Source organism: Staurois parvus, unplaced genomic scaffold (assembly GCF_062004578.1).
Source record: "Staurois parvus isolate SC_StPar_1 unplaced genomic scaffold, SC_StPar_1.0 ptg000389l, whole genome shotgun sequence".
Taxonomy (NCBI): Eukaryota; Metazoa; Chordata; class Amphibia; order Anura; family Ranidae; genus Staurois; species Staurois parvus.
Genome location: NW_028318185.1, coordinates 3,187,682 through 3,215,260, shown reverse-complemented (window position 1 = coordinate 3,215,260; position 27,579 = coordinate 3,187,682). Strand labels below are relative to the sequence as shown.

Below are 27,579 nucleotides of genomic sequence, written 5' to 3'. Positions count from 1 at the left end.
CACCATAACTATGTCCTGAGGATCAACGGACCCTTTCTCCCTCCACCATGTATACTCTACAATGGGGAGACCCCTTGGACAGCCACATATCAGAACTGTGATTACTGCTACTTGTTGACAGATTTGTAATCATTGTAAAAAATACTTATTGTTCGTGCTTTTATTTACAAATATTGGTTCACTACAAATGTACTCTGCTGTGCTTGATGCAGATGTCTTGATATATTTACAAGTATTTTCTCTTAAACCTCCAAACTAACAATTTTTTAAACAAAAAAAGTGAACAGCATGGCCGTCTCTGGAGAGAACTAGTCCCTGCACAGAGCTAGTCATCAAACCTGCAGATCTGTGAGGGGATGTGACCTTGTACACTACTAGATGTGATAGAACATTTATAACAAGGTTCGGGAGATACAGAATATCCCCTCCTGTTCAGATCACAGCAATCATTCACTTCAAAAACTTACCATGGTTCTGGAGGACCAGACAGTGATTATAGAGTGTGCAGAAAATGACTGAGGTGGTGACGCATGCAAGCTGCTAGGCCTGTTCTCGTTAAATAATTGATGACGGATACGAGCACTACAGCAGTGAAGTCTGCCTAACGTACAATCGTCAGCTAAAAATCAGACTTGCAGGAGAACATGTGGTGGCTTCGAAACAAAGAAGTGAGTATTTCTACATGGACATTTGTCACTGTGTTACATTGTAAGTGAAGAGCTGAGACTGCTGATATCAGACAACAGACGGGTATTAATGTTTGTTAATTGTCTTTGGCTGCAGGTCATGTAATAAACATTTTACGTAGATGTGTAAGATTCCAAACTGTAGCGAACAGCGTGTCCCTTCTGGGTAAGCAACCATTGCATTTTCTTTGCTTCTACTATTACATATTGATATGTAAACAATGTTGCTCATTGTGAGCTTTGTGTTAGATATAGCATCAACAATACATTCAACCAGTGAGACCCTCTGCTTGTGTACCATACCAAACAGCTGATGAAATGGACCCTGTCCTTCAAATGTGAACAAACAATATCAAGTCTGTGCAATTGTAGTTTATTTCTTGTATGTGCCTATTTATTTAAATAAAATGAAGAGTCATAGTTTAACCACTTAAGCTCCAGAAGGTTTTTATCCCCTTTATGACCAGGTTCTTTTTTCCTATTTAGCACTGCGCTACTTTAACTGGTAAGTGCATGGTCATGCAATGCTGTAGCCAAACGAACGTGATATAATTTTTTTCACGCAAATAGAGCTTTCTTGTAGTGGTATTTGATCACCACTGGGTTTATTATTTTTTTTGTGATGTAAACGAAAAAAACCTAAAATTCTGAAAAAAAACAAACAAAAAAAAAAAAAAGTTTCTCTTTCTGCTATAAAACATATCCAATAAAAAAATAAAAACTGTCTTCATACATTCCATCCAGAATGTAGTCTGCTACATGTCTGATAAAAAAAAAAAAAATCCCAATAAGTGTATATTGATTGGTTTGCGTGAACATTATAGTGTCTACAAACTATGGGATAGAGTATATACTGTTTTTTTTTTTTACTAATGACCAGTGACTTATAAAGGGTCTGCAATAGTGCGGTGAGCAATGTGACACTAACTGATGCTGTGGGGAGGAGAGGGGGGGGGGGGGTTGGTGACGACTTACTGCCACTGACATTACTAGTTTTGCGAATACAGTGATCAGTGAAAATACTATATACACCAATGTGTAATGTGTGTATTATGTGCTGCTTTTGCTAACTGATCTCTTGGTTTCACAGGGATGAGAAACAGAGAGATAAATTTCTTAGATTGTAAGCTCCAAGGAGCAGGGCCCTCCTAACCCTCTTGTATTGAACTGTATTGTTGCTGTATTGTCTCCCTTTATATTGTAAAGCGCTGAGCAAACTGTTGGCGCTATATAAATCCTGTATAATAATAATCATTTACTCTATACAGAGCTCTGTGTTGAATGTCAACACAGGGTTTTGGGATATGATTGTACACAGCCGATCAGCCAGCCCTGGTCATGCATCATTGGCCGGGACTTGCTGACAGACTCCTGCAGTTTACAATCATACGAGGTGTTGGCATGGGGTCCTACGTGCACGGGCCCTAAATCCAAAAGCAGGCAGCAGCGTACCCGTACGTTACTTTGCCTGCACAGGCCGCCCGTCCGCAGTACACTGCAGACGCCGTACAATCCGCAAGTGGTTAAATAAAATTAGAGTCATATTTTAAAGATGAACCCCTGGCAAACAACTGAATACACTGATTATACATGTTGTATATGATCTTCTTGGTTAGCACATGAGCACTGCAGCACACATTACTGGCTTCTTTTGCAATTACTCCCACACCCACAAAGAGCTGCGCTGTACAGGGAACTGATTGAGGCTGGGTATATTGTTTGCTTTTAAAAACAATATACAACAATAAAAAAGTATATACAACAATACAATACAATAAAAAAGTATATACAATATACAACAATAAAAAAGTGAGAGTTGTATTGATTTGTGTTTTTTCTTTTATATGCCTGGAATTCATCTTTAAATAAAACCGTCTCATTTTAAGTGGAACTCCAGCAAAAACTGTTTTTAGAGAGTGGGGACAGGTTATAACTTCTATCAGGTTTTTATCTATGTGCCCCCCCCCCCCCCCCCATAAAGATTACCTTTCCACTAAATAAACACACACTACCCAAAGAAAACCTTTACCTTTATCTCGACATTAATTAAATGTTTACATAATAGAAATGGATATGTTCTCTTCCCACAACTGGACAGACTCAACCCGGGGCCAATGCAGTAAGACAATCCAGCAAGTTTACGTATTGAATTAGAAAGAAACATTTGCAATCTTGCATGTTGGTCTTGGTAAACTGTTGAAAGTGAACTTCTGGCAATAAAACATTCCTAAACTGGCTCCAAGATTAAAATGCACATGGCGGTGCCTCCGTCTACCTTTTAAATCCTATACAAATGCCAGCATTTCCTACAGTGTCCATGGCTGGTCCACCCTCTCTTGTAACTTCCTACTAGCGCAAAATTATGATGGGCTGCCAAAAGGAAGGTGTTGAAGTTGACTAGGCCAGGCTCATGCTTGAGGTGTCTGTAGAGAGCCTTTCCCAACACATGCCACAGATCTAAGCACAAGATCGAAGTGCTCAAAAAGAGTATGAATCATGGACACTGCCAGAGTGGGCACCTGAAGCATGTGTAATGTCTCTATGCCTGGGGATCAAAGTTAGCAATCTCAATGTAATCACATCTGAACAGATAAACATTATGTAGTCTTCTATCCAGCCATCAGATGGTGCTACACTCTTCTTTCCACATTATTACTTTTCAGCTCTGCTAGTTTAAAAAAAAAAAAGATATACACACTCACACACACATATATAGAGAGGTTGGACAAAAACATGGAAACACTAAATGATTTGCAGGTATGAAAGCAACAACATGTTTCGCATTGAAAGCAGAAGGGATGTAACATTCTTTTCCTTTCGCTGTGTGATGAGACACCTAGCTAACAGGTGGGACGCCTCACTTTCGTCACTCACTGCGTGTGCTGCTGTTAATACAGAGTCATCTCAGAGCTTACCGAGCTTCAAAGAGGGCAAATTGTTGGTGCCACTTATCTGGTGTATCTGTGACTGAAGTTGGCAATTTATTTGCCGTGTTGCAAGGTACAGTATCAAAAGGTCATGATGGCATATACAGTTTCTGGGAAAACATCATGTGATAAGCATAAGCACGGCTGGCATGGTGAACGGACCAAAAGAGACAAAACGATATTACGTGGGATTCTGATCTGGAATAAAACAACTGCTGTAAAAGTGACTGCAGAGCTCAATCTCAGTCTTCCAAAGCCGTGTCCACAAAAACTGTGCGGAGGAAACTCCAAGGGAAAACCTTTACGGGCGAGCTGCAATTGCCAATCCACTAGTGACCTGGTGTTTCCGTAATTTTGTCCAACCCCCGTGTGTGTGTGTGCATACACTATATTGCCAAAACTATTGGGACAACTGCCTTTACATGCACAGGAACTTTAGTGCCATTCCAGTCTTAGTCCGTAGAGTTCAGTACTGAGTTGGCCCGCCGTTTGCTTTTGTAACAGCTTCAACCTTTCTGGGAAGGCCGTCCACAAGGTTTAGGAGGGTGTCTATGGGAAGGTTTGACCATTCTTCCAGAAGCACATTTGTGAGGTCAGGCACTGATGTCGGATGAGAAGGCCTGGCTCACAGTCTCCGCTTTAATTCATCCCAAAGGTGTTCTATCGGGTTGAGGTCAAGACTCTGTGCAGGCCAGTCAAGTTCCTCCACCCCAAACTCGCTCATCCATGTCTTTATGGACCTTGCTTTGTACACTGGTGCGCAGTCATGTTGGAACAGGAAGCGGCCATCCCCAAACTGTTCCCACAAAGTTGGGAGCATGAAATTGTCCAAAATGTTTTGGTAAGCTGGCGCCTTAAGAGTTCCCTTCACTGGAACTAAGGGGACAAGCCCAACCCCTGAAAAACAACCCCACATCATAATCCTCCCCCACACCAAACTTTACAATTGGCACAATGCAGTCAGGCAAGCACCGTTCTCCTGGCAACCGCCAAACCCAGACACATCCATTGGATTGCCAGACAGAAAAGCATGATTCGTCACTCAAGAGAACACGTCTCCACTGCGCTAGAGTCCAGTGGCAGCGTGCTTTATACCACTGCATCTGACGCTTTGCACTTGGTAATGTAAGGCTTGGATGCAGCTGCTCGGCCACAAAACCCATTCTATGAAGCTCTCTATGCACTGTTGTGCTAATCTGAAGGCCACACGAAGTTTGGAGGTCTTTAGCTATTGACTCTGCAGATGGTTGGCGACTTCAGCATGCACTGACCCTGCTCTGTTATTTTACGTGGCCTACCACTTGGTGGCTGAGTTGCTGTTGTTCCCAGTTGCTTCCACTGTCCACTAACAGTTGACCGTGGAATATTTAGTAGCCAGGAAATATCACGGATGGACTTATTGCACAGGAGGCAACCTATCGTGGTACCACACTTGGAGTCACTGAGCTCCTGAGAGTGACCCATTCTTTCACAAATGTTTGTAGAAGCAGTCTGCATGCCTAGGTGCTTGATTTTATACAAAGAACCAGCAAACACAAATGCTCCTGCGCTTGGGGATGGACTCGATGCAGGCTACAACCACATAAGGAATGTCCTGGAACATGCACACCTTGTTGCCCTCAAATGGACTGGGGAAATCCAAATATACTGAATGAGGAAAGAAAAAAACAGAGGGCGCACAGGCCTAGTGCATTACCATAAAAAATGTTTAATAAAAAATAAAGTATGTGTTGTACTCACAAACGACAATATAGTCAAGGCACATCATAAAGAACAGCTGGGTCAACACCGCGCTGAGTAACAGTCCGCAATAGGGAGTATAGACATCCAAAAGGCTGACGCGTTTCGAGGATTTGCCTCTTCCTCTTGTGGCTCTTATTTTTTATGGTAATGCACTAGGCCTGTGCGCCCTCTGTTTTTTCTTTCCTCATTCAGCTTGATTTTATACACCTGTGGCCATGGATGTGATTGGAACATTGGAAAATACAATGATTTGAGGGGATTGTCCCAGTACTTTTGACAATATAGTGTGTGTGTGTGTCTAAACTTTTCTTTTTATGGTTGTCTGGGCCTACAGGAGAGATGTCTTATTAGTAGAGTGGAGAATAACAATGTTTTTACAACTGTTACTGCACCTTCATGCCTTGTAGACTTGTCACAGGGACAGGGAAATTCTTCACCACTGGTGTCAAAGATAGAAATAGAATTCTAACAGAAAGTTTCTCATCCTCACTTGATCCAAAACTAAAAAAAGTGACATCATATCAAAAACTCCTCCTATAGATAATGGATTAGTAACGTAGATGTCAACTAGGTTGTGGACCATCATGTTATCTTCTTCGAGTTCCCCAGGAATCTTCCCGGAAGCATGGTAATGTCATCCCAGCAATGCAGAAAAAGGGGTTAAGGTAAGTATAAATCTAACTCGTTTCCTTACAGATATATTTTAAACCTACTAACAATAGGTGATGCGTAAGGGGGGAGGGGGGCCTGGGAATTTTGAGCAGACCTTTAATTTTACTAGCTTAGTTATACAGTATTGGTATACAGCAAGCACATATGTATAGTTTATGTTATTCTTTAACTCCTAAACTTTGCTGTCGATAACATAAAACGTTTCACAGTACAGCAGAGTCTCTCAGAGGAACTACATTTGGATTATGACATCAATGTCAGAAAGACCTTAGATATTAAGATAACAGTGTATCTAGTAAAATATTAGTGTATCTAGCTAAATCTTTTTTTTTTTTTTTTTTTTTTTTTTAAGTTTTGGAGAAGAGTTAGAACCTGTGAGATGTCACTGCTATCCAGGCTCTTTTACAGATTTTCTCTCCCTTTCTGTTCTAGGGATAACGTTTTACTACACAAGAAGTGTGTAAGGGACTATCTGCAAGGGGGAAATGGACAACAATTAGAAGTTGAAAAGCTGGTAAGTACAAAAATCACATTGTCTTTAAAGATGACTTACGGAAGGTCCAAAAAGCTCTAACCTTTAGCTCTAGGTGACAAGCTCTAGTCTTTAGCTCTAGGTGAAAAGTTCTAGCCTTGTACTAAGATAAGTATGCCTTCCATGTGCAATCGTATACCTTGTGGGAAGTAGAATTCCTAGCTTTCAGCATTGTGAGGATCACTGATTCAGGAATATCAATATCCCTCAGGAACTAGGCTTCAACAGCCATGCCATTGAAGCTGGAGACTGTGAAGCAGAGGAGTAAATTTGCCCTTAAAACAAAAGATCCTGAAGAGGCCACTGAGCATCTGCCAGGAGTCTGACAAGTTTGCTTACCACAACCTCCTAGACTAGCCTGAAGCAACAAGGATCACCAGAATGATATCTCTCTCAATCAGACAGGGAAGGAGTTTTAAGAGTTCACAGAGTATCCACTGCTTTTACCAGATTATTCCTGTACCTGGAGACAAATCTGTCCAGATCTTCTGTCCAGAATCTTTGTAGTTAAACCTAGAGGCAATGTGGTCCACAACTAGGTCTCCCCTAGCTGTGACAAATGCTCAAGAACACCTCTGAGTAGAGACACCATTCACCTAGATCTAGATAGATCCAGAAGCTCCCATTTGAGGCAATCTGCCTGGCAATTGTACACTCATGAGATAAAAGCAGAGGACAAGACTAGAATGTGCAGTTCTTCCCAGGACAAAATCCTGCTACCCCTCTTGCCACGGAGAGATTTCTTGTTCCTTTCTGATTGATCTATTCCAATGCCATAATACTGTCTGACTGAATCCTGACTAGATGACTTCCCAGTCAGGGTACCCAACTTTGTAGGGACAAACAAATCACCAGGACCTCCAGGATAATTATCAGGACACAATATTCCTCCAGCATCTAAGTCACTCACAACGACAAGGTGTCTAGGACTTTTCCAAAGCCCAAAAGGCTGGCATCCATTCACAAGAAAATTACATGAGACAGGAAGGAAGGACTTCTTGAGCTGTAGAACAGAATTCCTAAGCCACCAGGCCAAGGACAGTCTTGTCCTTGGTGTCAAATAAATCAGTCTGTCCATAGTCTGGGCTGACTTGCTCCATCACGACTGACTTTCTCCATGTAGGGATCTGGAGTGAAACTGAGCATATGTGACTGCCTCTAGATAGTTTGCCATTAGCCCAAGGATTTTCATGCAGAAGCAGAGTTGGTTGTGTCCTGGACCGAGTACACGGAGAGCGGAGAGTTTGAAGTTTCTCCTGGGAAAGAAAGACTTGAGCCATATCCAGCAGGTTCAAAGGACAACAGAATGCAGGATGATCAAAGATTTTGTGGAGCAGAGCATGGAGGCATGCTTATGGCCCCTACAATCAATCAGCAATTAAGCATGCTATTTGGACCACAAAATCCTGCACAACTGCGATTAAATTCTTTGCTGAAATGCAGAATAAAGCCAAGGAGGGGGCCATGCCCAACATAGCGAAAAGGGATTTCAAGGGATTACAGGAGACAATAATGCAGGCTGTTAGCGCCAGGCCCTTCAGGTGATGCACTGAAGGCTTAGTTGGAGGCACACGGGACAGCTGAAATGTTCCTTGTGTGTGTGGGTTTAGGTTTGTTGTATTACAATGTGGAACCAACATTGCTCTGGACACAAAGCTAGTGGGCCTTGAATGCTTCTGAAACCAGCAGCTGATAGCAGGCGAGGTCACTATGGGCAGACAGCAATGAGGAATCAAGGAAAATCCAGATGTCAGTTGCAGTAAAAAGCAGTGGAGTAAATGTGCTGCCTCAAAGATGACTGGTAGGAAAGAGTACAGGGCACACATGTGATGCTCCAACCAGCAGATATTGGTGCTCAGACCCTCAGCATTGACCCCCTTCAGTGATAATGTGATAGAAACTGGAGGCTGTGAATGACAAGGAGTGAGGTAGCTGCCAATGCTCGAGCCCACACATCCAACTCACAAAGTGGGTCTTCAGGGAAAAGGGTTAACCTGGAGCTATGCCACAGCATCCAAAGGACACATTCCATCAAGCCCCACAGTTATTCAATTCAGCAGGGCCCAGGTATAGCCTTCAAAGCTGTTGCAATAGAGGGAATATGGGTATTTTTCCACAGTCAAATAAGGGTGGATTTCCTTTCAATTACTGTTCAATCAATGAGACTCTTCCTAAATGGGACAATGATGGAAAAAATGGTTTTAACCATTGTCCATTGTAGCCAAAACTATAAAGATCTATTCTTCTAAAGTTTTAAAAATGATTAGAAAAAACTAGTAGGTGTGAGGAAAGAGGGGTTATAGCTTCAAAGAGCTGAACCTGAAATTTCTATGTACCAGCTTCTGCTGTAGGTAGCAGTATAGCCCTAGGTTGCTTCATTATCATCAAGCTGTGTCCCTCAATGGATAAGGAAAAAATGGTTTTAGCCTTTGTCCACTGTAGCCAAATCATACCCCAATCATTTTGGCCTCCGGATTCCGGCTTGCTTGGATCATTGAAATTTGAATGTTAAGGTTTTTCAACCCATTAGATCCCCTAAAATCTGTCAGCCATGGTGTGCTTGTTATCATGATTATTTAAAAAACAAAAAAAACAATCAATGCCGATAAAATCAGCTAAATTGTTAGGTGGCCATTTGCCCATAGCCACTTTTAGCTCCAAGTCCTTTTTCCGTGATCAGCTACAGTAACAAATTCTGCACCAAGCATTTCCACCATTAGACTTCTTGTGCACTGAACAGGGACAGTGAGCTAGTGCAGAGTTACGTGAATTTGTAGGAAACTTTCTCAGTGCAAAAGAATGTAACAGGTGCATGGTGTTATGGATTGCAAGTTCCTGGTGCCAGAATTTGGGGATAAATTTGTGGACATTGCACTGATTCCCATATAAAAATATGCATGCTGCAGTTGACACTGACAGGGCTTTAATTTACCCCCCCCCCCTCCCCCTGCATGGGAAACTTACTTGGAGGGCATTCAGTTGTCAGTTGGGGATTCGTGAAGAGGTTAAAATAACCCTAAATTATGTATGTGAAAGTGGGAAGGAGGGGAATTAAGTGAATCTTTGCTTTGTCCCAAAAAGCTAAGCAAATGTTCATCTTAAAGCGGAAATCTGGGCTAAACCAATTTGGTCCAATTTCAAGATGTGTGTACAATGCTCAGCATAAATGAGTACACCCCAACAGATTTGTTAGAAAACCTTTACTTTCCTTTCAGAATCAACATTTTCTATGGGACACTATACTACTAAATAATCCCAAAAATGCCGGCCATTGATTGCAAACAATATTTGTTAATTTGCACACACAAAAGTATTTTTCCTAACAAAGGCGATGTTGCAAAAATTAATACACCCCAACGGAAGTCTAAGGAGCAAAACTAAATTTTAGACAACAAAATCCTAATTAACAACAATTCAACTACAGGTGAGTCTAATTATTCATTAAACAGGTGTCCAGCAGACAGTTGATTATAAAAAGATTAATGCCCGTATACACTATAAGAAAATCGTACGAACGTATTCGTCCGACGAGCAAACGTGCAATTTTCTGACTGTGTGTACATCATTTTCGACAGCCAATTCCGATCTTAAGAACGAAAATTAACGACAGTACAAACATCAAAATTTTTGTCGTTTGGAAACAGAATGAACGATTTTCGTTTACTCTGTACAGTTTTCGTACGAGAAGGATTGGATACGAAAGGTGCAAAATCGGAAGCTGCTTACGACCCGGAAGAACCTGAAGAAAATAAACACCACGGAATATTCGTAGCATTACAGCCATTAATGTCATTAAACAGTTTTCTTCACCCAACCCCCAAAAAATAAACATTACTTTTGTCACTGCATCACAATGAATGTGTGTGTTTGCATGCTGTAGTAAAAACAAAACCACTATTAAATAAATATGGCACCGAAAGGCGTGGCTACAGGGTCAAATGTACATTACATCATTTCTACAGCTACGCTACGACGTTCGTACGCAAAGCCTTTATATCGTACAATATTCTCATGCATAAAAGCACATCGCTTTCGACCAGCAGCGTACAATCGTTGATAACCGGACAATCGCTCGTCCGATTTTCTTATAGTGTGTATGGGGCATAACTTAACAAAGAAAACCCCTTCCCATTTCATGCTGTCAGCAATGGCACCACGTGGAAGAGAAATGTCACAAAGCCTCAGAAAGAAAATTATTTCTTTACATAAGACAGGATGAAGGATACAAGAAGATCAGCAAAGCTTTACTAATCAGTCGGAATACTGTAGCAAAAGTGGTACAAATATTTAGCAAAGATGGAACTGCAACCATCTCACAGAGACATCCAGGCTGTGCATGGAAGTTAACACCTCGGAGCGTCTTCCGATAAGGGTTGAAAAAAATCATCATGCAAGTTCACTGCAGTTAGCTGAAGAAGTAGAAAGCCAAACTGGGGTGATTGTTTCCCGTGACACAGTACGGCATATGCTGCAGAGGCATGGCATGCATGGATGTCTCTACTGAAGCCCATGCACAAAAAAGCCTGCCTAGAATTTGACAGGGCCCATGATGAAAAAGAAGACGACTACTGGGACTCTGTACTCTGGAGTGATGAGACCAAGATAAAGGTTTGTGGAACTGATGGCTTCAAAACTGTATGGTGCCACAAAGGTGAAGAGTACAAAGAAAAACGCATGGTGCCTACAGTGAAACATGGTGGTGGCAGTGTCCTTCTGTAGGGCTGCTTGAGCGCTGCTGGTGTCGGGGAGCTGCATTTTACTGATGGTATCATGAATTCACAGATGTACTGCTCTATATTGAAAGAGACGATGCTTTCATCACTCCGTGCCCTTGGTCGTCATGCACTTTTCCAACATGACAGTGATACAAAACAAACATCTAAGGCCACAGTTGCATTTCTGAGGAAGAACAGAGTGAAAGTTATTCAGTGGCCAAGTATGTCTCCTGACCTGAACCCAATCGAACACCTATGGGGAATTCTGAAGAGACAAGTTGAACATCACTCTCCATCCAGCATCCAAGCTCTAAAAGAGTTCATTCTTGAAGAATGGAAAAAGATCGATGTTGCAATATGTCGCCAACTTGTTCATTCCATTCCTAGAAGACTTGGTGCTGTCCTTACAAATCATGGAGGGCATACAAAATACTAGATGTAGTAGTTTTTGTTGTGGGCTGGATTCAATTTTGCAACAACTAATTTGAGTAAAACTGAAGATTTTGTAATCTGAATTATAATATTAACCTTACTGTCATTTAATGTTCTATAAAACTCAGTTTTTTGTCAAAATTGTGGAAATTGTTTTTGTGTTCATTGAGATATTGATTAAAATCTTACTTTTCAAAAGGGGTGTACTCATTTATGCTGAGAAATGTATTCTTTCTAGATTCTTGGAGTATTTATTCCAGATCTGTGCAGTAATTCAGCATAATTCATATTCTGCATTTTGCCCCCGAGCATGCAGGAGTTTCCTGTAATAAAGACCTGTCGCTGCTGCTCGGTCTCTACTAGTGCAGGGAGACTAGTCTTGTATCCGTCCCGCTTGTAGCTTTCTGAAAGTCACCTTTACTGGGTCTCTCCCATGGCTCTGCACATACTATGTGCAGTACTGGGATTTGTCACTGCCACTTTTACAAGGTTATTATTATTATACAGGATTTATAGAGCACCAACAGTTTGCTCAGCGCTTTACAATATAACGGGAGACAATACAGCAACAATACAGTTCAATACAAGTGGGATAGGAGGGCCCTGCTCCTCGGAGCTTACAATCTAGGTTATATGTGGATTTGCAAAATCACTTGTTGCACACAAGGTGGATTTTTGGTCTTTGGAGCTACTGAAGAATAGATTTCAGCAAAAGTTTGTGTGCTTGAAGTTCAGCTTTAAAAGCAGAACTAAACCCTTCGTTTTATTGGTTTTCCAAAATTCAATTTAGAAATATTTAATAAATGTTATTAAATCTGTAACTAAACACACAAATGTTTTACGCACTAGCGCACACACACACAAAAGTATGCAAATTCAAGGCATGCCTCAACTGTCATAGTTGTCAGTGTGCTGATGTCAGATCTCAACCAACATTTTAAGCCTCCAAATGGCTGGAGTCATAGCTCATTAGCAGGTGTGACAAAATCTAATTGCGGCTTATGAACATGGCTCAAGATTGGTACCTGGAAGCAGACCAACTGAAGAGGTCAGCAGCCGGTGGGACACACTGGAGAGAAGGGGAGTAAACTTTGGCTTTACTTCAGGGGTAATGGATAGAAAAAGGTTAACAGTTTGTTTTAGGAGTTAGGGTGATGGTAGGCAAATTAAAAATTACATATATGATGCAGTGTGACTAGTCCCCCTATAATAGATTTATCACCTGCTGATCTTGCCAGTAGATCTATTTTTTTATTTCCTGTAACAGAGTGACAAAGCTATTCAATCTGTAAGGAAATAATGAGCGCTGTTACTCTGTCAACAGGGTAATTTTAGATGTACTTTTAAAACAGGCAACAGGTATTTTTCTTTTGGGAAAAAAAAAATCTTTAGGTTACATGAATAAAAGTTAAGTTTTGTAAGTTCCCCAGCACTGTAATATAGTTTGTTATAAACCTGTAATGGTCACTTTTCCAGACAGCTTGGTCTGTATGTAAAGTGGAAAAAAATACCAGCAAAAAAAAAAAAGAATTCATATAGTGAACATGATCATTACAGTTATCAACCCCAAACAGTTATCATAATGTAATATTTTTCTCTTTAGAGGTTAAAAGTGAAGTGTACAATTAGAAAAAACATAAACAAATATACTAACCTAAATGGCTGCAGCACCGATTCCTGCTGAAGCTGTCCCTGGCCTCTAAGGCCGAGAACTGAGCAATCAAACAGCACTGATCGCTCAGCTCTCGGTCTTCAACCTGCACACAGCTGGTGACTGTCAATCATCAGCTCTCTGCTCTGCCCCTTCAGCGCTCACTGGAGCACTGAGATGTGGAGGGGGCAGAAGCAGCTGGCTCAGGTTCTCAGCTCGCCGAGAGGCTGAGCCAACTGCCAGTCTGGGCTTCTGGGCAGAAAGCAACCATAGGGTCGGGATCTTTTTCTGAGCCTTGACCAGGTCTGTGACATCAGCTGAAAGTGGGCTTTAGCCTGTAGTCGGCTGAAACCGGGTCACAGGATTACAGAACTAACTAGAAAAGCTACAATTTCTGGGGAAATTGTGTGAAGTGTTCTTGCCTCCACCAGTAGTCTACAACTCACACTCTAGCTTTTGTCACTGTGCTGCCTGCTCACACACCTGGGTTCCTATGGCAACTCACTCTACAGCAAAGGGCAGAGAAGAGCGGTTAAAAACAAACTGCTCCAACTTGCTCACTTCACTGGCGGTTGCCATCTTCAAACAGTTGTAGTTTAAAAATTATAAATCCTACACCGAAGAGCTTTATATTGTGAGAATCACAAGACCCAGACCTACATTTTGATGCATAGTATGTCTCTGAAATATTAAAAATAGAGTGGAGTTTTAATGAATGTCAATGGGCGGTGTGAGTTGCAAACAAATGGTCATATTGTGAAAACTATCAGGACTATGGCTTAGCCGTGGACATTTTTAGTGGCAGCAGGGATAGCTGAACGTTTTGATATAAGATTTGTGTAGGTGGGCTTGAAAATGAGGGCGCGATGGCAGTTTAGAAATCATGTCCTGATTTTTCAGCTCACACTCTAGCTTTTGTCAGCTCCCACCCTAGTTTTGAACATTCCGCCATTCATTCCTATGGGACCAATTTCACCACAAAAACGCCGATATTTTGTGAACCATTCGGCGAAACATTCCAAAAAGTAATAGCACACCAATCGGGAACAATCCGCGTGTTTTGGTATATTACGGTCTATGTAGTGTAAAAACTGTGGGAGGAGTTAGGGTGGTAAATGTGGCTATAATAATAAGAATATATATGTGAGATAACAGGAAGTGGTCTTGCCATGCAAAAACACTTAATTACACTCCTGTGATCCATAGGAGAAGCTTTGGCTATAATTCTCTTTTAAGAGTTACATTTAGGAGTTAGTTGTGGTTAAGGGTTGTGATTAGAAGTTTAGCTTAACTGTTAGGTATTAGGTGCAAGTTCTTTTTTTTAAAGCCCAAATGAAGCCTCCTTATTTTTTTACTGCAATACCATGAGGCTGCATAAACAGTAAAAGACATAGGCTTCTTTTTTTAATTATTTTATGTACTATTTAGTTGCAGCAAGGGGTTAAAATGCACTGTGCTTACAGCACACTAATCTGGGACTGCTGCTCAACACAGAGGTCCAGGTCTCCTGTAGTCCAAACCCCCCCCCCCCCCCTGTACAGTGCACTAAAATAAGCACACTCATGCAGGGCCAACCTCTCTTCACCTAAATTGTTTGTATGAAGTTCTCGTGCCTATTAGGTTTTTTATAATTGATTAGAAATTATTTTTAGTTAATGCAGAAAAATAGACATTTGAAAAAAAGAAAAGGTTTTAAAGTGAAGCAAAAGAAAAGCCTCCAATTCGCCTACCCATCACCGTAACAGAGAGACAAGAAGACAAGCTAGGAAAGAGTCTTGGATTTCGCAGTCAGTTGAGTGTGAATCTTCTTGCATACATACCAAGTAGAGTCATGTGCTTGTAAACTCAAGAACTTTACCTGATGACGTTGAAGCTATTCTACCATCAGCTAGTGCTTTGGAAGAATAGTTTATCAATTGTAAATGTTCCTTTTCTTTAGTGGTGCGCTCAGTGTGGAAAGTGGTTTCTAGGCCTATGGGAGTTATGTCCGTATTACAGCTCAGGTCAAGAGGTTCAAGCTTCTCCTGAGGCACAAAGGCAACATCGGGTACTATATAAACAAAAGAATTTGATAGAGTATTACAATATGATGTCCCGTGGAAACATATGAATGACATTTAGCATCTATTGTATGTAAAATCTCAAGTGTGGTACACAGACTGCAATTCTAGACATGTATAGCACCACTGATTGTAAGTAAAAAAAAAATAATGTTTTCCTTTTTATAGGGTATAAAAAAAAAAGTTTAAACATCAAACATGTTGGACCACTCAGTAGTAATTTATTAAATCAAAATGCTAATTTTATGAGCATTAGAGAATCAAGACCATTTATTTTAATGAGGAAACAGTTTCCTGAAACTGCTGGTCAAGCGAAAAATTGATTTCATTTTTTAATATTATATTTAAATTGGAACTCCAGTCAAAACATTTTTTGGCTGTTTTGAATAGAACAGGGAAAGGTTAGACCACATGTCACAGGTATTTATTTTTGAGGGAAGATTTTCTCATTGCACAATCTGGACAGAAAGTTAGCAGAATTCTCGACCAACATTGGCAGGAATAAAAATCTATTGTGACATGAAATGGTGGAGCCCAGTTAGGCCAAAAGTATTGCAATCTGATATGTCAGATCTTTTTAGACAGCTCCCAAGGACAAAATGGGCCCCGACATGGCTCTTGGGGTAAGTCTCATAGTTTACATAAAAAGAGCGATTATATTTGACAAAGTTTGACACAGCAATCGTGTTAAAACAGCCAGTGTGGCTCTGGGGCTTTCAAACGGACCCCTTCATCAGGGCTCAACAGTGCCGGATTGGAAAAGAACGGCTTAGTTGAATGTGTATTTTATTGCTTTTGCAGTCAAAATCTGATATCAGAAGAAAGTCTCTTGTGGACACCAATTTAGCAACCTAAGGGCCGGTGTGGATGAACTTTGGACCATCACTTTGAGATGCTTTTGAGATCGTTCAGAATTGATTGACATGTACATTGGACCTGCAGTTGACCTTCTTATGACCTGCTTTTCACTTGCTTCAAGTAGGTTTTGCATTCCCATAGATCTGAATGGGAATGCAAAACACACTTGAAGCAAAACAAAAGCCTGTGGTCACAAGCCCTAAACCAGGTTGGAAAGAATTAAATACAGAAATTATACATCTTCTGCTTTTGAAAAAAAAAACTAAATATGAGAAAGGGTTATGGCTGGAATTCCAGTTTAAAAAAACTGAACTGAGAAGACAGGGATTATGTGTACCCGGTTTTCTCATTACTCAATAAATTTTGATTAATTACCCTTGGCTACTGAAAGGTCTTGAGGAGCCTGAATATAGCCTGGTAGGCCTTTTCCATCTTTGAAAGGCAGGCGTGGAAAGTCACTGGGGGCCACGGGGGTTAAGCGCTGAGATCTCCTGCGGTTGTTACGTCCAGAAGACCTAGAAAGATTTGTGTTGTGTGGCGTACCTATAAAGAGAAATCTTTCAATGGTTAGGACATGGAACTATACAACCCATCAGGTAGCAAGAAATTTAAAGCTAGAGCTACTAAATTGTTTTATATAGGGCAGAGCTAAAATGTACTAAAATCTATGATGCCTGAGTGAAGTCAAAAGTCAGATAAATGTCATTTTTGATATCACATTGTACAGGAATGTTTCTACTGATGTACCAGAAATAGTATTTAGCCGTAAACATTCCTAAATGCAGATGCACAATTTTTAAAGGTTTCTGTAGCCACAGCTGTGAAAAATGTCAACCACAAATAAATAAGCACATGCATTTACAAAATGTAATCATTCCAAAGCAATGTCAGAAAAGAAAGTTGTTACTTATCAAATACAGCATATAATATAAAAATACATTTTAGTGCAATAACAAGACAGAAGATCACATGACATAAAAAAAATACAGGAAGGGGTACACTATTTCACATAAGACTCCCACAATTTTCCAAATAAATCCAATTAGAAAACTGTGTAAATCTTGGGTGAAAGTTAAATAATTCAATAAATATAATTTAAATATAATAAAATAGAATTTATGAATAGACCCTATAGTATCCACAAAATATTTTAAAATCAAGTTTTTGTTAATTTTGGGTAGAGCGTGGAAGGGCTGTAGTCTCTGTCAGATTCCTACTGCTCTCTGTGGCCCAAATTACAGGATATCAGGGGGAAGCAGAGAGGGCGAAAAACCTGACTGAGGTTATGTTTATTACACATTCTGCTTTTAAAAATTTAGGTTTTATTGCGGTGTCCCTTTTAGGGTCAGAAATCCGAAAGTGGACACAGACAACAGTAAAAACCGTAACAGAGGTTCTGACCTTTTTTGAATGTTTGATATAGTAGGAAAATGTCCTGCTTTGACTTCTAGTTTAAATATATGGTATCTCTTATCATTACATGTTTGGCACTAAGCCACAAAAAAGGCACACCTATATCAGAGGCAAAAAACGTGTTACTGCTAAAAGTACTACTACGCAGCAAAAACATTTGACAACCGAACATAATTTATGTTTATAAAAATTACAAAATCATTGTATTTCTGCTCATTTGTTCTAATAAAGCATATCTAAGCCCAAGAACTAATGTTTAAAGTGGTTCTAAAGGCTCAAGGTTTTATACCTTCATGCACTCTATGCATGAAGGTAAAAAACCTCTGTGCAGCATCCCCCCCCCAGCCCCTCCTATTACTCACCAAACCCCCATCTCAATCCCACAATGTGCACTGGAGTCTCGGCTATTCTGTGACTCCCTCTCTTCATTGGCTGAGAAAAAAGTGGGAGCCATTGGTTCCCACCACTGTCAATCACAGCCATTGAGCCAATGAGAAGTCAGGGGGCGTGGCTGGGCCACAGCATGAGTGAATGGACACAAGGAGCAGTGGGTGCCCTCATAGCAAGCTGCTTGCTCTGGGGGCACTCGACGGGAGGGAAGGGCCAGGAGAGCCTGCAGGGAGACCTAGAAAAGGAGGATCTGGGCTGCTCTGTGCAAAACCACTACACACAGCATGTAACTACAAACATGTTTGTTATTTACTCCTAGATTGTAAGCTCCCAGGATCAGGCCCTCAAATCCCTCTTGTATTGAACTGTATTGTTGCTGTATTGTCTCCCGTTATATTGTAAAGTGCTGAGCAAACTGTTGGCGCTATATAAATCCTGAATAATAATAATAATTTAAAAACAAAAATGTAAGCTTTTAGAATCACTTTATAATATTGCAGCTTACCAGTCCTTAAAGTTTCATTTATTCAGGCTTTTGTTCTTTATTTTCAACTTTTTATCTTGCCAGTAGCGCACTTTGTGCCCTGGGGTGAGAGCGTTAACTCACTGTACTGTATTTATGGAGGTGCAGTATGATTACAGTAGCACAGGACTACAGAAACCTTTTCTTCACCTCTTATCCATAACTTTTACTAGAGAGGAAGAATTCTATAGTCCTCAGATATAGATGGGAACAAAAATAAATAAGACTGCAGCACAAGAGGCTATCAGCTCACAGGATTTCCAATAGGATCACAAGGTATTTTATTTTGCAATTATTTAACCACTTCCGAACTAGCGACATACCTGTATGTCGCTGGACTTTCGGTGGTTATACCGGTGTGACGCTGCAGGCATCACCCTTGTACTTTTTTTTTTTTTTTTTTTTTTTTTTTTTAGAACCAGCGGTCGGCTCTCTTGTACACGCAATAGGAGCACCTAACTTCCGCTGCTCTCTCGGGAAGTCTCATCCCATTTGATCTGACAGCTCACTGTACATGGGGGAGGTGGGGAGCCTTGTTTGGTGTTAGTTTACCGTTTCATTTTTTCTGAAAAGGTGAACACTTTATGTAGAGGGTGAATTTACAAAATAAAAACTTTGCAGAGAGTTTAACTCTTCCCCAACCTATTCAATACTGAAAAACAAGGATACACTGTAAACAAATGTTAATGTTCATTTCTGTACAATTCATGATCAATCTTTGCATTAGAAACCAATAAAATTGCACAAAAAACAGGAACTGTTTAGGCTTAATACTAATATTTCCATTTTAACAGACCTGCACAATATGCAAGCATTTTGATTTTTTGTTTCAAGTATTTAAAGGGAATGTATACTGGTTTTAACAGTTATTCTTTTATAAAATGATAGGGCCTAAAAAAATACTTGAAAAAAAAATATGTTCTTTTATTAGGTAATTATGAAATATTGCATATTAATTGTATGCAGTCTGTCCAGTCAACAGGTGGTACTGTTGTCAAGTGAACTACTGTACTAGAGCGAGGAACCTCAAAGAAAAGTTTGTCTGCTGTGACGTTTCTTTAGTAAACACACACAACTTCCAAATGGGGAGTTACATACAATCCAGACAGAATTCATATCTACTGGTCAAGCAGACTCCAATTCCACGAATTTCTCCTTGCATGACACAGTGAACTAAGCAGCCAGAACGACAGTTTCAGGCATCGCCACTCTTCCACAATTGAAGCTGAGGAAAGGTGAGGATGCCCAAAACTGTTGTTTTGCCAGCTTATTTCACTGTGCCATGTAAGGAAGCTAGGAGAAATTCCTGGATAAATCATTTTCAAGTATTGGATTTCGCTCCTGATCTTAGTTCAGATTCAAATATATACAGTGCAATCAGAAGGTATTCAGACCCCTTCACTTTTTTCAATTTTGTTATGTTGCAGCCTGATACTACAGTTGTTTTTTTTTTTCTTTTAATCCACATTCAGTATCCCATAATGACAAGTGAAAAAAGAATTTCAGAAATGTTTGCAAATTTTTTAAAAATGAAAAACTGAAATATTACATATGTATATGTGATATGACATAAGTATTCAGAACCTTTGCAACAACACTTGAAATTTAGCTTATGTGCCTCCCATTTCTCTTGATCGTTGCTGATCTGAAATTTTTTGCAGCCTTCCCCAGATCTGTGCCTTGCAATAATCCTATCTCTGAGCTCTGCAGGCAGTCCCTTTGACCTCATGGCTTTTGCTCTGATACAGTATGCATTGTCAGCTGTTAGAAAGAAAACAAACTCTCTTGCGCTCTATGACCCAACACGGGGTAGGTAGATGGAGTCAAGACTTGAAAGTTTCTACCACCAGTGCATATGGGGTTGTGCAGCTGTTAGGCCTGTGCCTTTCCAAATCACATCCAATCAATTAAATTTACCACAGGTGGACTTCAATCAAGGCGTAAAAACATCTCAGCAACAATCAAGACAAATGGGAGGCACCTGAGCTAAATATCAAGTGTTGTTGAAAATGGTCTGAATACTTCTGCCAATGTGATATTTCAGTTTTTCCCTTTTCATACATTTGCAAACATTTCTAAAACTTTGTTTTCACTTTGTTAATATAGGATAATGAGTATAGATTAAGGAGAAAAAAAAATCAATTTAAACAACTGTAGCATCATGCTGCAACATAACAAAATTGAAATTGAATACTTTGAGTGCACTGTATACAGGTGAAACTCAAAAAAATAGAATATCGTGCAAAAGTTCATTTATTTCAGTAATGCAACTTAAAAGGTGAAACTAATATATGAGATAGACTCATTACATGCAAAGCAAGATAGTTCAAGCTGTGATTTGTCATAAGTGTGATGATTATGGCTTACAGCTCATTAAAACCCCAAATCCACAATCTCAGAAAAAGAGAATATTGTGAAAAGGTGCAATATTCTCGGCTCAAAGTGTCCCACTCAAAATCAGCTAATTAAGCCATAACACCTGCAAAGGGTTCCTGAGCCTTTAAATGGTCTCTCAGTCTGGTTCAGTAGGAATCACAATCATGGGAAAGACTGCTGACCTGACAGTTGTGCAGAAAACCATCATTGACACCCTCCATAAGGAGGGAAAGCCTCAAAAGGTAATTGCAAAAGAAGTTGGATGTTCCCAAAGTGCTGTATCAAAGCACATTAATAGAAAGTTATTTGGAAGGGAAAAGTGTGGAAGAAAAAGGTGCACAAGCAGCAGGGATGGCAACAGCCTGGAGAGGATTGTCAGGAAAAGGCCATTGAAAAGTGTTTGGGACTTTCACAAGGAGTGGACTGAGGCTGGAGTCAGTGCATCAAGAGCCACCACACACAGATGGATCCTGGACATGGGCTTCAAATGTCGTATTCCTCTTGTCCAGCTTCTCCTGAACAACAAAACATCAGAAGCGTCTTACCTGGGCTAAAGAAAAACAGACCTGGTCTGTTGCTCAGTGGTCCAAAGTCCTCTTTTCTGATGAGAGCAACTTTTGCATCTCATTTGGAAACCAAGGACCCCGAGTATGGAGGAAGAATGGAGAGGCACACACTGCAAGTTGCTTGAAGTCCAGTGTGAAGTTTCCACAGTCTGTGTTTATTTGGGGAGCCATGTCATCTGCTGGTGTTGGTCCACTGTGCTTCATTAAGTCCAGGGTCAATGCAGCCGTCTACCAGGAGATTTTGGAGCACTTCATGCTTCCTTCCGCAGACGAGCTTTATGGGGATGCTGACTTCATTTTCCAGCAGGACTTGGCACCTGCCCACACTGCCAAAAGCACCAAAACCTGGTTCAATGACCGTGGGATTACTGTGCTTGATTGGCCAGCAAACTCGCCTGACCTGAACTCCATAGAGAATCTATGGGGCATTGCCAAGAGAAAGATGAGAGACATGAGACCGAACAATGCAGAAGAGCTGAAGGCCGCTATTGAAGCATCCTGGTCTTCCATAACACCTCAGCAGTGCCACAGGCTGATAGCTTCCATGCCAAGCTGCATTGAGGCAGTAATTGCTGCAAAAGGGGCCCAAACCAAGTACTGAGTACATATGCATGCTTCTACTTTTCAGAGGTCCGATATTGTTCTATGTACAATCCTTGTTTTATTGATTGCATGTAATATTCTCATTTTCTGAGATTGTGGATTTGGGGTTTTCATGAGCTGTAAGCCATAATCATCACAATTATGACAAATCACGGTTTGAACTATCTTGCAATACATGTAATGAGTCTATCTCATATATTAGTTTTACCTTTTAAGTTGCATTACTGAAATAAATTAACTTTTGCACGATATTCTAATTTTTTGAGTTTCACCTGTATATGGCCCAAATCCATTATCGTTTCCCATTTTTAAAAAAAATTTACATTTTGCTCTGTCAGAAGATAAGAAATCTGAAGTAGAATAAGCACAAAAAAAATACAATTCCAACTGTAAGTTAAACTTTGATTCATTTATACGGTGCGGTCTGAGATATCTTTACTGTAATAGGAAATAGGAGATGGGATTCAAGTATCAGATCCTCGCCTTGCTTTAGCTGTGGATCAATATTGGATATGGGGGATTTTTTACACCCTGAGAAGTCGCCAAGCTCCTGTTTGTCTTTCTTGCTGCGAGCCTTCCCGGAAGACATAGGCGGTGACAGCTGCGTGGGTGTCACTGTCATGCCAGAACGGCATTTATCAACTTCAGTTTGGTTCTGTGTCTGGGGTTTAGGAGTAATCGCCTAGATAAAAGAAAATAAGATTACAGTCATATGTGCATTTTACAGCTTTTACAGGTTTTAACAGCAGAGATTTTTAAAGCACATGTCAGCTGAAGCAAAACAGCGTGTCAAAGGTAAAAAAAAAAAAAAAGAAGTAATGTATGCAAACTGAGGTGCGGAGTGGTTCAAATTTATATGAAAAACACTAAAAGTTCATTTTTCATGAAAGCTTAACACTTGCCAAAACAATTTTTGAGTGTTGGAGAGAAAGCATTCTGATTGAGTTTTTAGTTTTGTTTGTGAGAACATTATGGTTATATTTCCACACTTCCTGATGTTCTGAAACCTTTGCAAGAAATAGTGGGGGGGTTGTCAATGGGTCAGGAGGCCCCCGAAAGCAATAAAATCTTGTCAGAAATTCTAACCCTCTGCTGCCTGTACCCCATTGAAATTGGGCTTTAAACGCTAAACAGTGGTCTAATTGACAACTTTCTATCTGAAAAGTTCACATTATGCCGAGCAAACTGAATTTGTACAGAGAGGGGGAATAGAGGTTTTTGTTTTTTTGTTTTTTCCTAGTACTCTAATTAAAAGCAAACAGACGAGAAATGAAATGCTGTATTTTGAGAGCACTTCCTCCCTTTCACGTACCAATTTGCTCTAGAATAAAGCTGTCCATAGAGGGATAGCAGTTGGGCAGGTTCACCAGGGACCAGCTGAATTTTTTGATCCATATGTGGCTGTTCTGTCAAATGGGAATGCTGGAAAACTTTGTGATCAGTGTATTCTGACAGCAAAGAGTCCTGCTGTCAGAATACAATGTCCCAATGGGGAGGATTCTTCCATCTATCTAATTTGTGTGGATGGAGGAATCTATTTGTGTTTTTTTTCTTTTTTGTTCACCCCGCTGGGTAAACGAAAGAAAAAACATCATCTATGGCCACTTTTATTATTCATTTTTCATTCATTCTTTTCATTATCAACAAACACAAACAGCAGAAGAAAGAAGCAACTGCACTTTAGGAAGAACTCTGCAAGTAAAGATATTTAATGCTGGGATTTCTGACACATACAAAAAAAAATCACAATTTAGTAGATTAGAATTTTATGTAATATAAGTAGTAAACTAATGAAAAACAAAAAAACAAAATGGGCAATTGAATCTTAAAGAAAAAAAAAATATTTCTTTCCAAGCAGGTCATCCAATGTACAAAACAATTTCAAGATATATCTACGAGCAATTTTACACTGTGGGGTTTCTTTACTAAAGCTGGTTCACTTGGAATCTTATGTACTTCTGCAGGGAAAACAATCAGTTTACAGGTTTTAGGCCTCATGCACACAGAACATGAAAAAAAACAAAAAAAAACAAAAACCTCTCCTAGAAGCTGTCCTGGCAGCAGCATTTTTGCAGAAAAAACACCTGACGCTTGTAAAAGTATTGAACACTTTTACAAGCATTTAAGCGCGTTTACAAGCGTCAAGCACTGGGGCGTTAATTCATTTCATTGGCCAGAATGATAATTTATTCTGGCCATTTAAATGAATTAATGCTCAAGTGCTAAACGCGCCTAGCATTTAGAAACGTCAAGTGTTTCTTCTGCCAAAATGCTGCTGCTCCTGGACACACTGACCCTTGTTTTTTTTTTTACTGCCAGTAAACGCTAAGCTTCTAAAAGTCTATGTGGCACTGACACATAGGATAACATGGAGGGATGAAAAAACGTCCTCTATGGATGAGGCCTTATTGCTAAAGATTAAAGCGAAGCTCCACCCAAAAGGGGAAGTTACACTTTAAAGACTGGTCCCCTGCTTCCCATTAACCTCCCTAGCGGTATGATTATGTCCATATTTCTGTGCTGAAAGCGGTACATTGTTTTGCATGGAATTATGTATTTTTATTGTAGGCTGTAATTTTTAGGAATAACTCACTGAAATCTGTCCGAACAAGAGTCTAGTAAACATTCTGGCTATGATAAAACTTGAAACACGAAATCATAAATTATAATTTAATAAATAATCCTAAAAAATAATAATAATAATACATTTAATTAAATAATATAATCAAACCAAAAACACTGAAATTTGAAATATAGCGCCAAGTTCGCACATCGCTGAGCAAAGTCGCAAAATCATTTTCAGTGTCTGATGACGAATTTCCCCCACGAATCATTATCACTCAATTCTGCAAGTGGTTCTGATTTACTATCGCTGTTCTCTAGCCGGTCTAAAACCGATTTTGACCTAAAAGGACGCTTTTTGGATGTCCTGGACTGTTCTAAGTTTCCAGGCAGAAAGAACAGTCAAAATGCAGGCAGGGCACAGGACAAAGCACTCGGGACAAAATGTATGTGAAATGCTTTGATACAGTAATGTTTTACTATGTGATATTCATTTATATAAAAATGACAGTTTTTAAAATGTTTAAATTTGCCGCCGGTTCCGGCCCCCGTACGTCCCAACGCTCGCAGGGACCGGAACACGGAAGCTGGCTTCGGCCGGAGGAGATGGCGGGGGACGCTGCAGTGGACGCATCGCGGGAGCGAAGGACAAGGTAAGCGCTCCAGGGAATCCCTGAGCAACGCCGCATGATAAGCCCGAGTGTAGCTCAGGGTTACCGCTTTTGGTACTGAAACTTTACCCTGAGCTACGCTCAGGAATACCGCCAGGGAGGTTAAGGATTGGCACCATTGGGGAGCAGGTGAACGAAATTGACGGGTACCCGCTCGCACTTGCCTAGGCGATCGTAAGTGGAAGTTGTCCTCCTACCCTCCCTCCCCGTAGTCTTCTGGGACCCATGACAGGTCCCAAAAGACTACGGGGCCATTCAGAAAGCGCAGCACTACTCGCACATGCGCAGTGGGCACCCCGCTGTGAAGCCGCAAGCTGTCACAGACGGGTGCCAACACTGAAGATGCCGGCGCCTGGAACACCAGATGGCTGGTGAAACTTGCTGCGGGGAGAACACCGTGGGATCGTGGAACAGGTGAGTGGCCGGTTTTTTTAAAAGTCAGCAGCTACAGTTTTTGTAGCTGCTGACTTATATTTTTACAGTATGAGAGGAACTCTGCTTTAATTGAACAAGCTGAGGTTAGAAGCCGATTGGCTACCATGCACAGGTGCACGAAATTCTGAGTGAACTAGCTTTAGTAAATCTCCCCGTGTGAACACTTCATGTTTCCCTTTCATTTCTTTTTGAATTTGACTTTTGATAATACAACTCACGACTCCAGAGCAGCAAATGAGAAGATCAACTTTGATCTACCTTTATGGAAAATGGTTAGAGCAGAGCTAGTTATCATAGCTCTCCTGTGTTTAATAAGTATAAAAGATAGTTTTATTATGTTAGAATACACTCATACTATTAAAAAAAAAATAAAAAAAAGTGTATGTGTATATATATATATATATATATATATATATATATATATATATATATATATATATTATTTTTTTTTCTCTCTTTCAATTTATGTAACACAGAAAAGTAATGGTAGCTACTATAATAGGTTATTTGTAACATATTATTTGTATTCTATTTATAAAAATTTTTAAAATCTTATCACACTACATTCATACATCATTACAGTTTACAGAAATTTACACTTTTACTGGTATCAGCAAATGACTACTAAATCCCATGTAAAGAAGCTTAATATGTGGTTTTCTATGTCTTTTTGTATCAATGTGTTGAAATTATTTCAATTTGACCTTTGCAACATGATTTGTAGAGTTTTTAATCAATTATAAAAGAAAAACTGAAAAAAAAAAACAAACGAAACAAAAAAAAACTATTAAACTATATAAACTGTTCAATTTATTTCTAAATATAGGTAAACTAAATATTGCCAAGGGAAAGAACATTTAAATTGATTGAAATGTTTATTTCTGCATGAATATGGAATAATAGGAAATTACCCTTTTTTTTTTTCAATTCCAAGAGCTTTTTATAAATTTTGGACATGCACAGCGCAATCAACAATCATGATCGCCAAGATCTCGTTAGCTTACATTATCACTAGCCTGATTTCAAACAAGCATTTTCAGTGCACAATTTGATTCTATAGAACTTAAATTTCATTTAAAAAAGTGCATAAGGTGTAAAAGGTGTAAAAGTATACAGTGGGGATCGAAAGTTTGGGCACCCCAGCTAAACATTTGTATTAATGTGCATAAAGAAGCCAAGGAAAGATGGAAAAATCTCCAAAAGGCATCAAATTACAGATTAGACATTCTTATAATATGTCAACAAAAGTTAGATTTTATTTCCATCATTTACACTTTCAAAATAACAGAAAACAAAAAAATGGCATCTGCAAAAGTTTGGGCACCCTGCAGAGTTAATATCTTGTACTGCCCCCTTTGGCAAGTATCACAGCTTGTAAACGCTTTTTGTAGCCAGCCAAGAGTCTTTCAATTCTTGTTTGAGGTATCTTTGCCCATTCTTCCTTACAAAAGTCTTCCAGTTCTTTGAGATTTCTGGGCTGTCTGTCACGCACTGCTCTTTTAAGGTCTATCCATAGATTTTCAATTATGTTGAGGTCAGGAGATTGTGAAGGCCATGGCAAAACCTTCAGTTTACGCCTCTTGATGTAATCCCCCATGGATTTCGAGGTGTGTTTAGGATCATTATCCATTTGTAGAAGCCATCCTCTCTTTAACTTCAGCTTTTTCACAGATGGCATCAAGTTACCATCCAAAATTTGCTGAAATTTTATTGAATCCATTTTTCCTTCTACTCGTGAGATGTTCCCAGTGCCACTGGCTGCAA

At 39.9% G+C, this 27,579-nt stretch overlaps 1 protein-coding gene and 1 long non-coding RNA gene across 3 annotated transcripts in view; one reads left to right on the top strand and one right to left on the bottom strand.

The window, feature by feature from the left end:
• Positions 1-27,579, bottom strand: part of PHF20L1 (PHD finger protein 20 like 1) — a 195,672-nt gene that overhangs the window by 45,105 nt on the left and 122,988 nt on the right. For both annotated transcript variants that reach the window (XM_089685942.1, XM_089685943.1), the window contains exons 9-11: positions 22,631-22,829; positions 16,652-16,819; positions 15,217-15,408 (exon numbers count right to left, since the gene is read on the bottom strand). In XM_089685942.1, coding sequence (XP_089542068.1) covers positions 15,217-15,408; positions 16,652-16,819; positions 22,631-22,829 — 559 coding nt within the window. The remainder of the gene's footprint in view (positions 1-15,216; positions 15,409-16,651; positions 16,820-22,630; positions 22,830-27,579) is intronic.
• LOC149455726 (uncharacterized) overlaps positions 356-27,579 on the top strand; it is a 64,487-nt gene continuing 37,263 nt past the window's right edge. The window contains exons 1-3 of the long non-coding RNA XR_016314033.1: positions 356-668; positions 784-852; positions 6,461-6,542. This is a non-coding gene — a long non-coding RNA (uncharacterized LOC149455726). The remainder of the gene's footprint in view (positions 669-783; positions 853-6,460; positions 6,543-27,579) is intronic.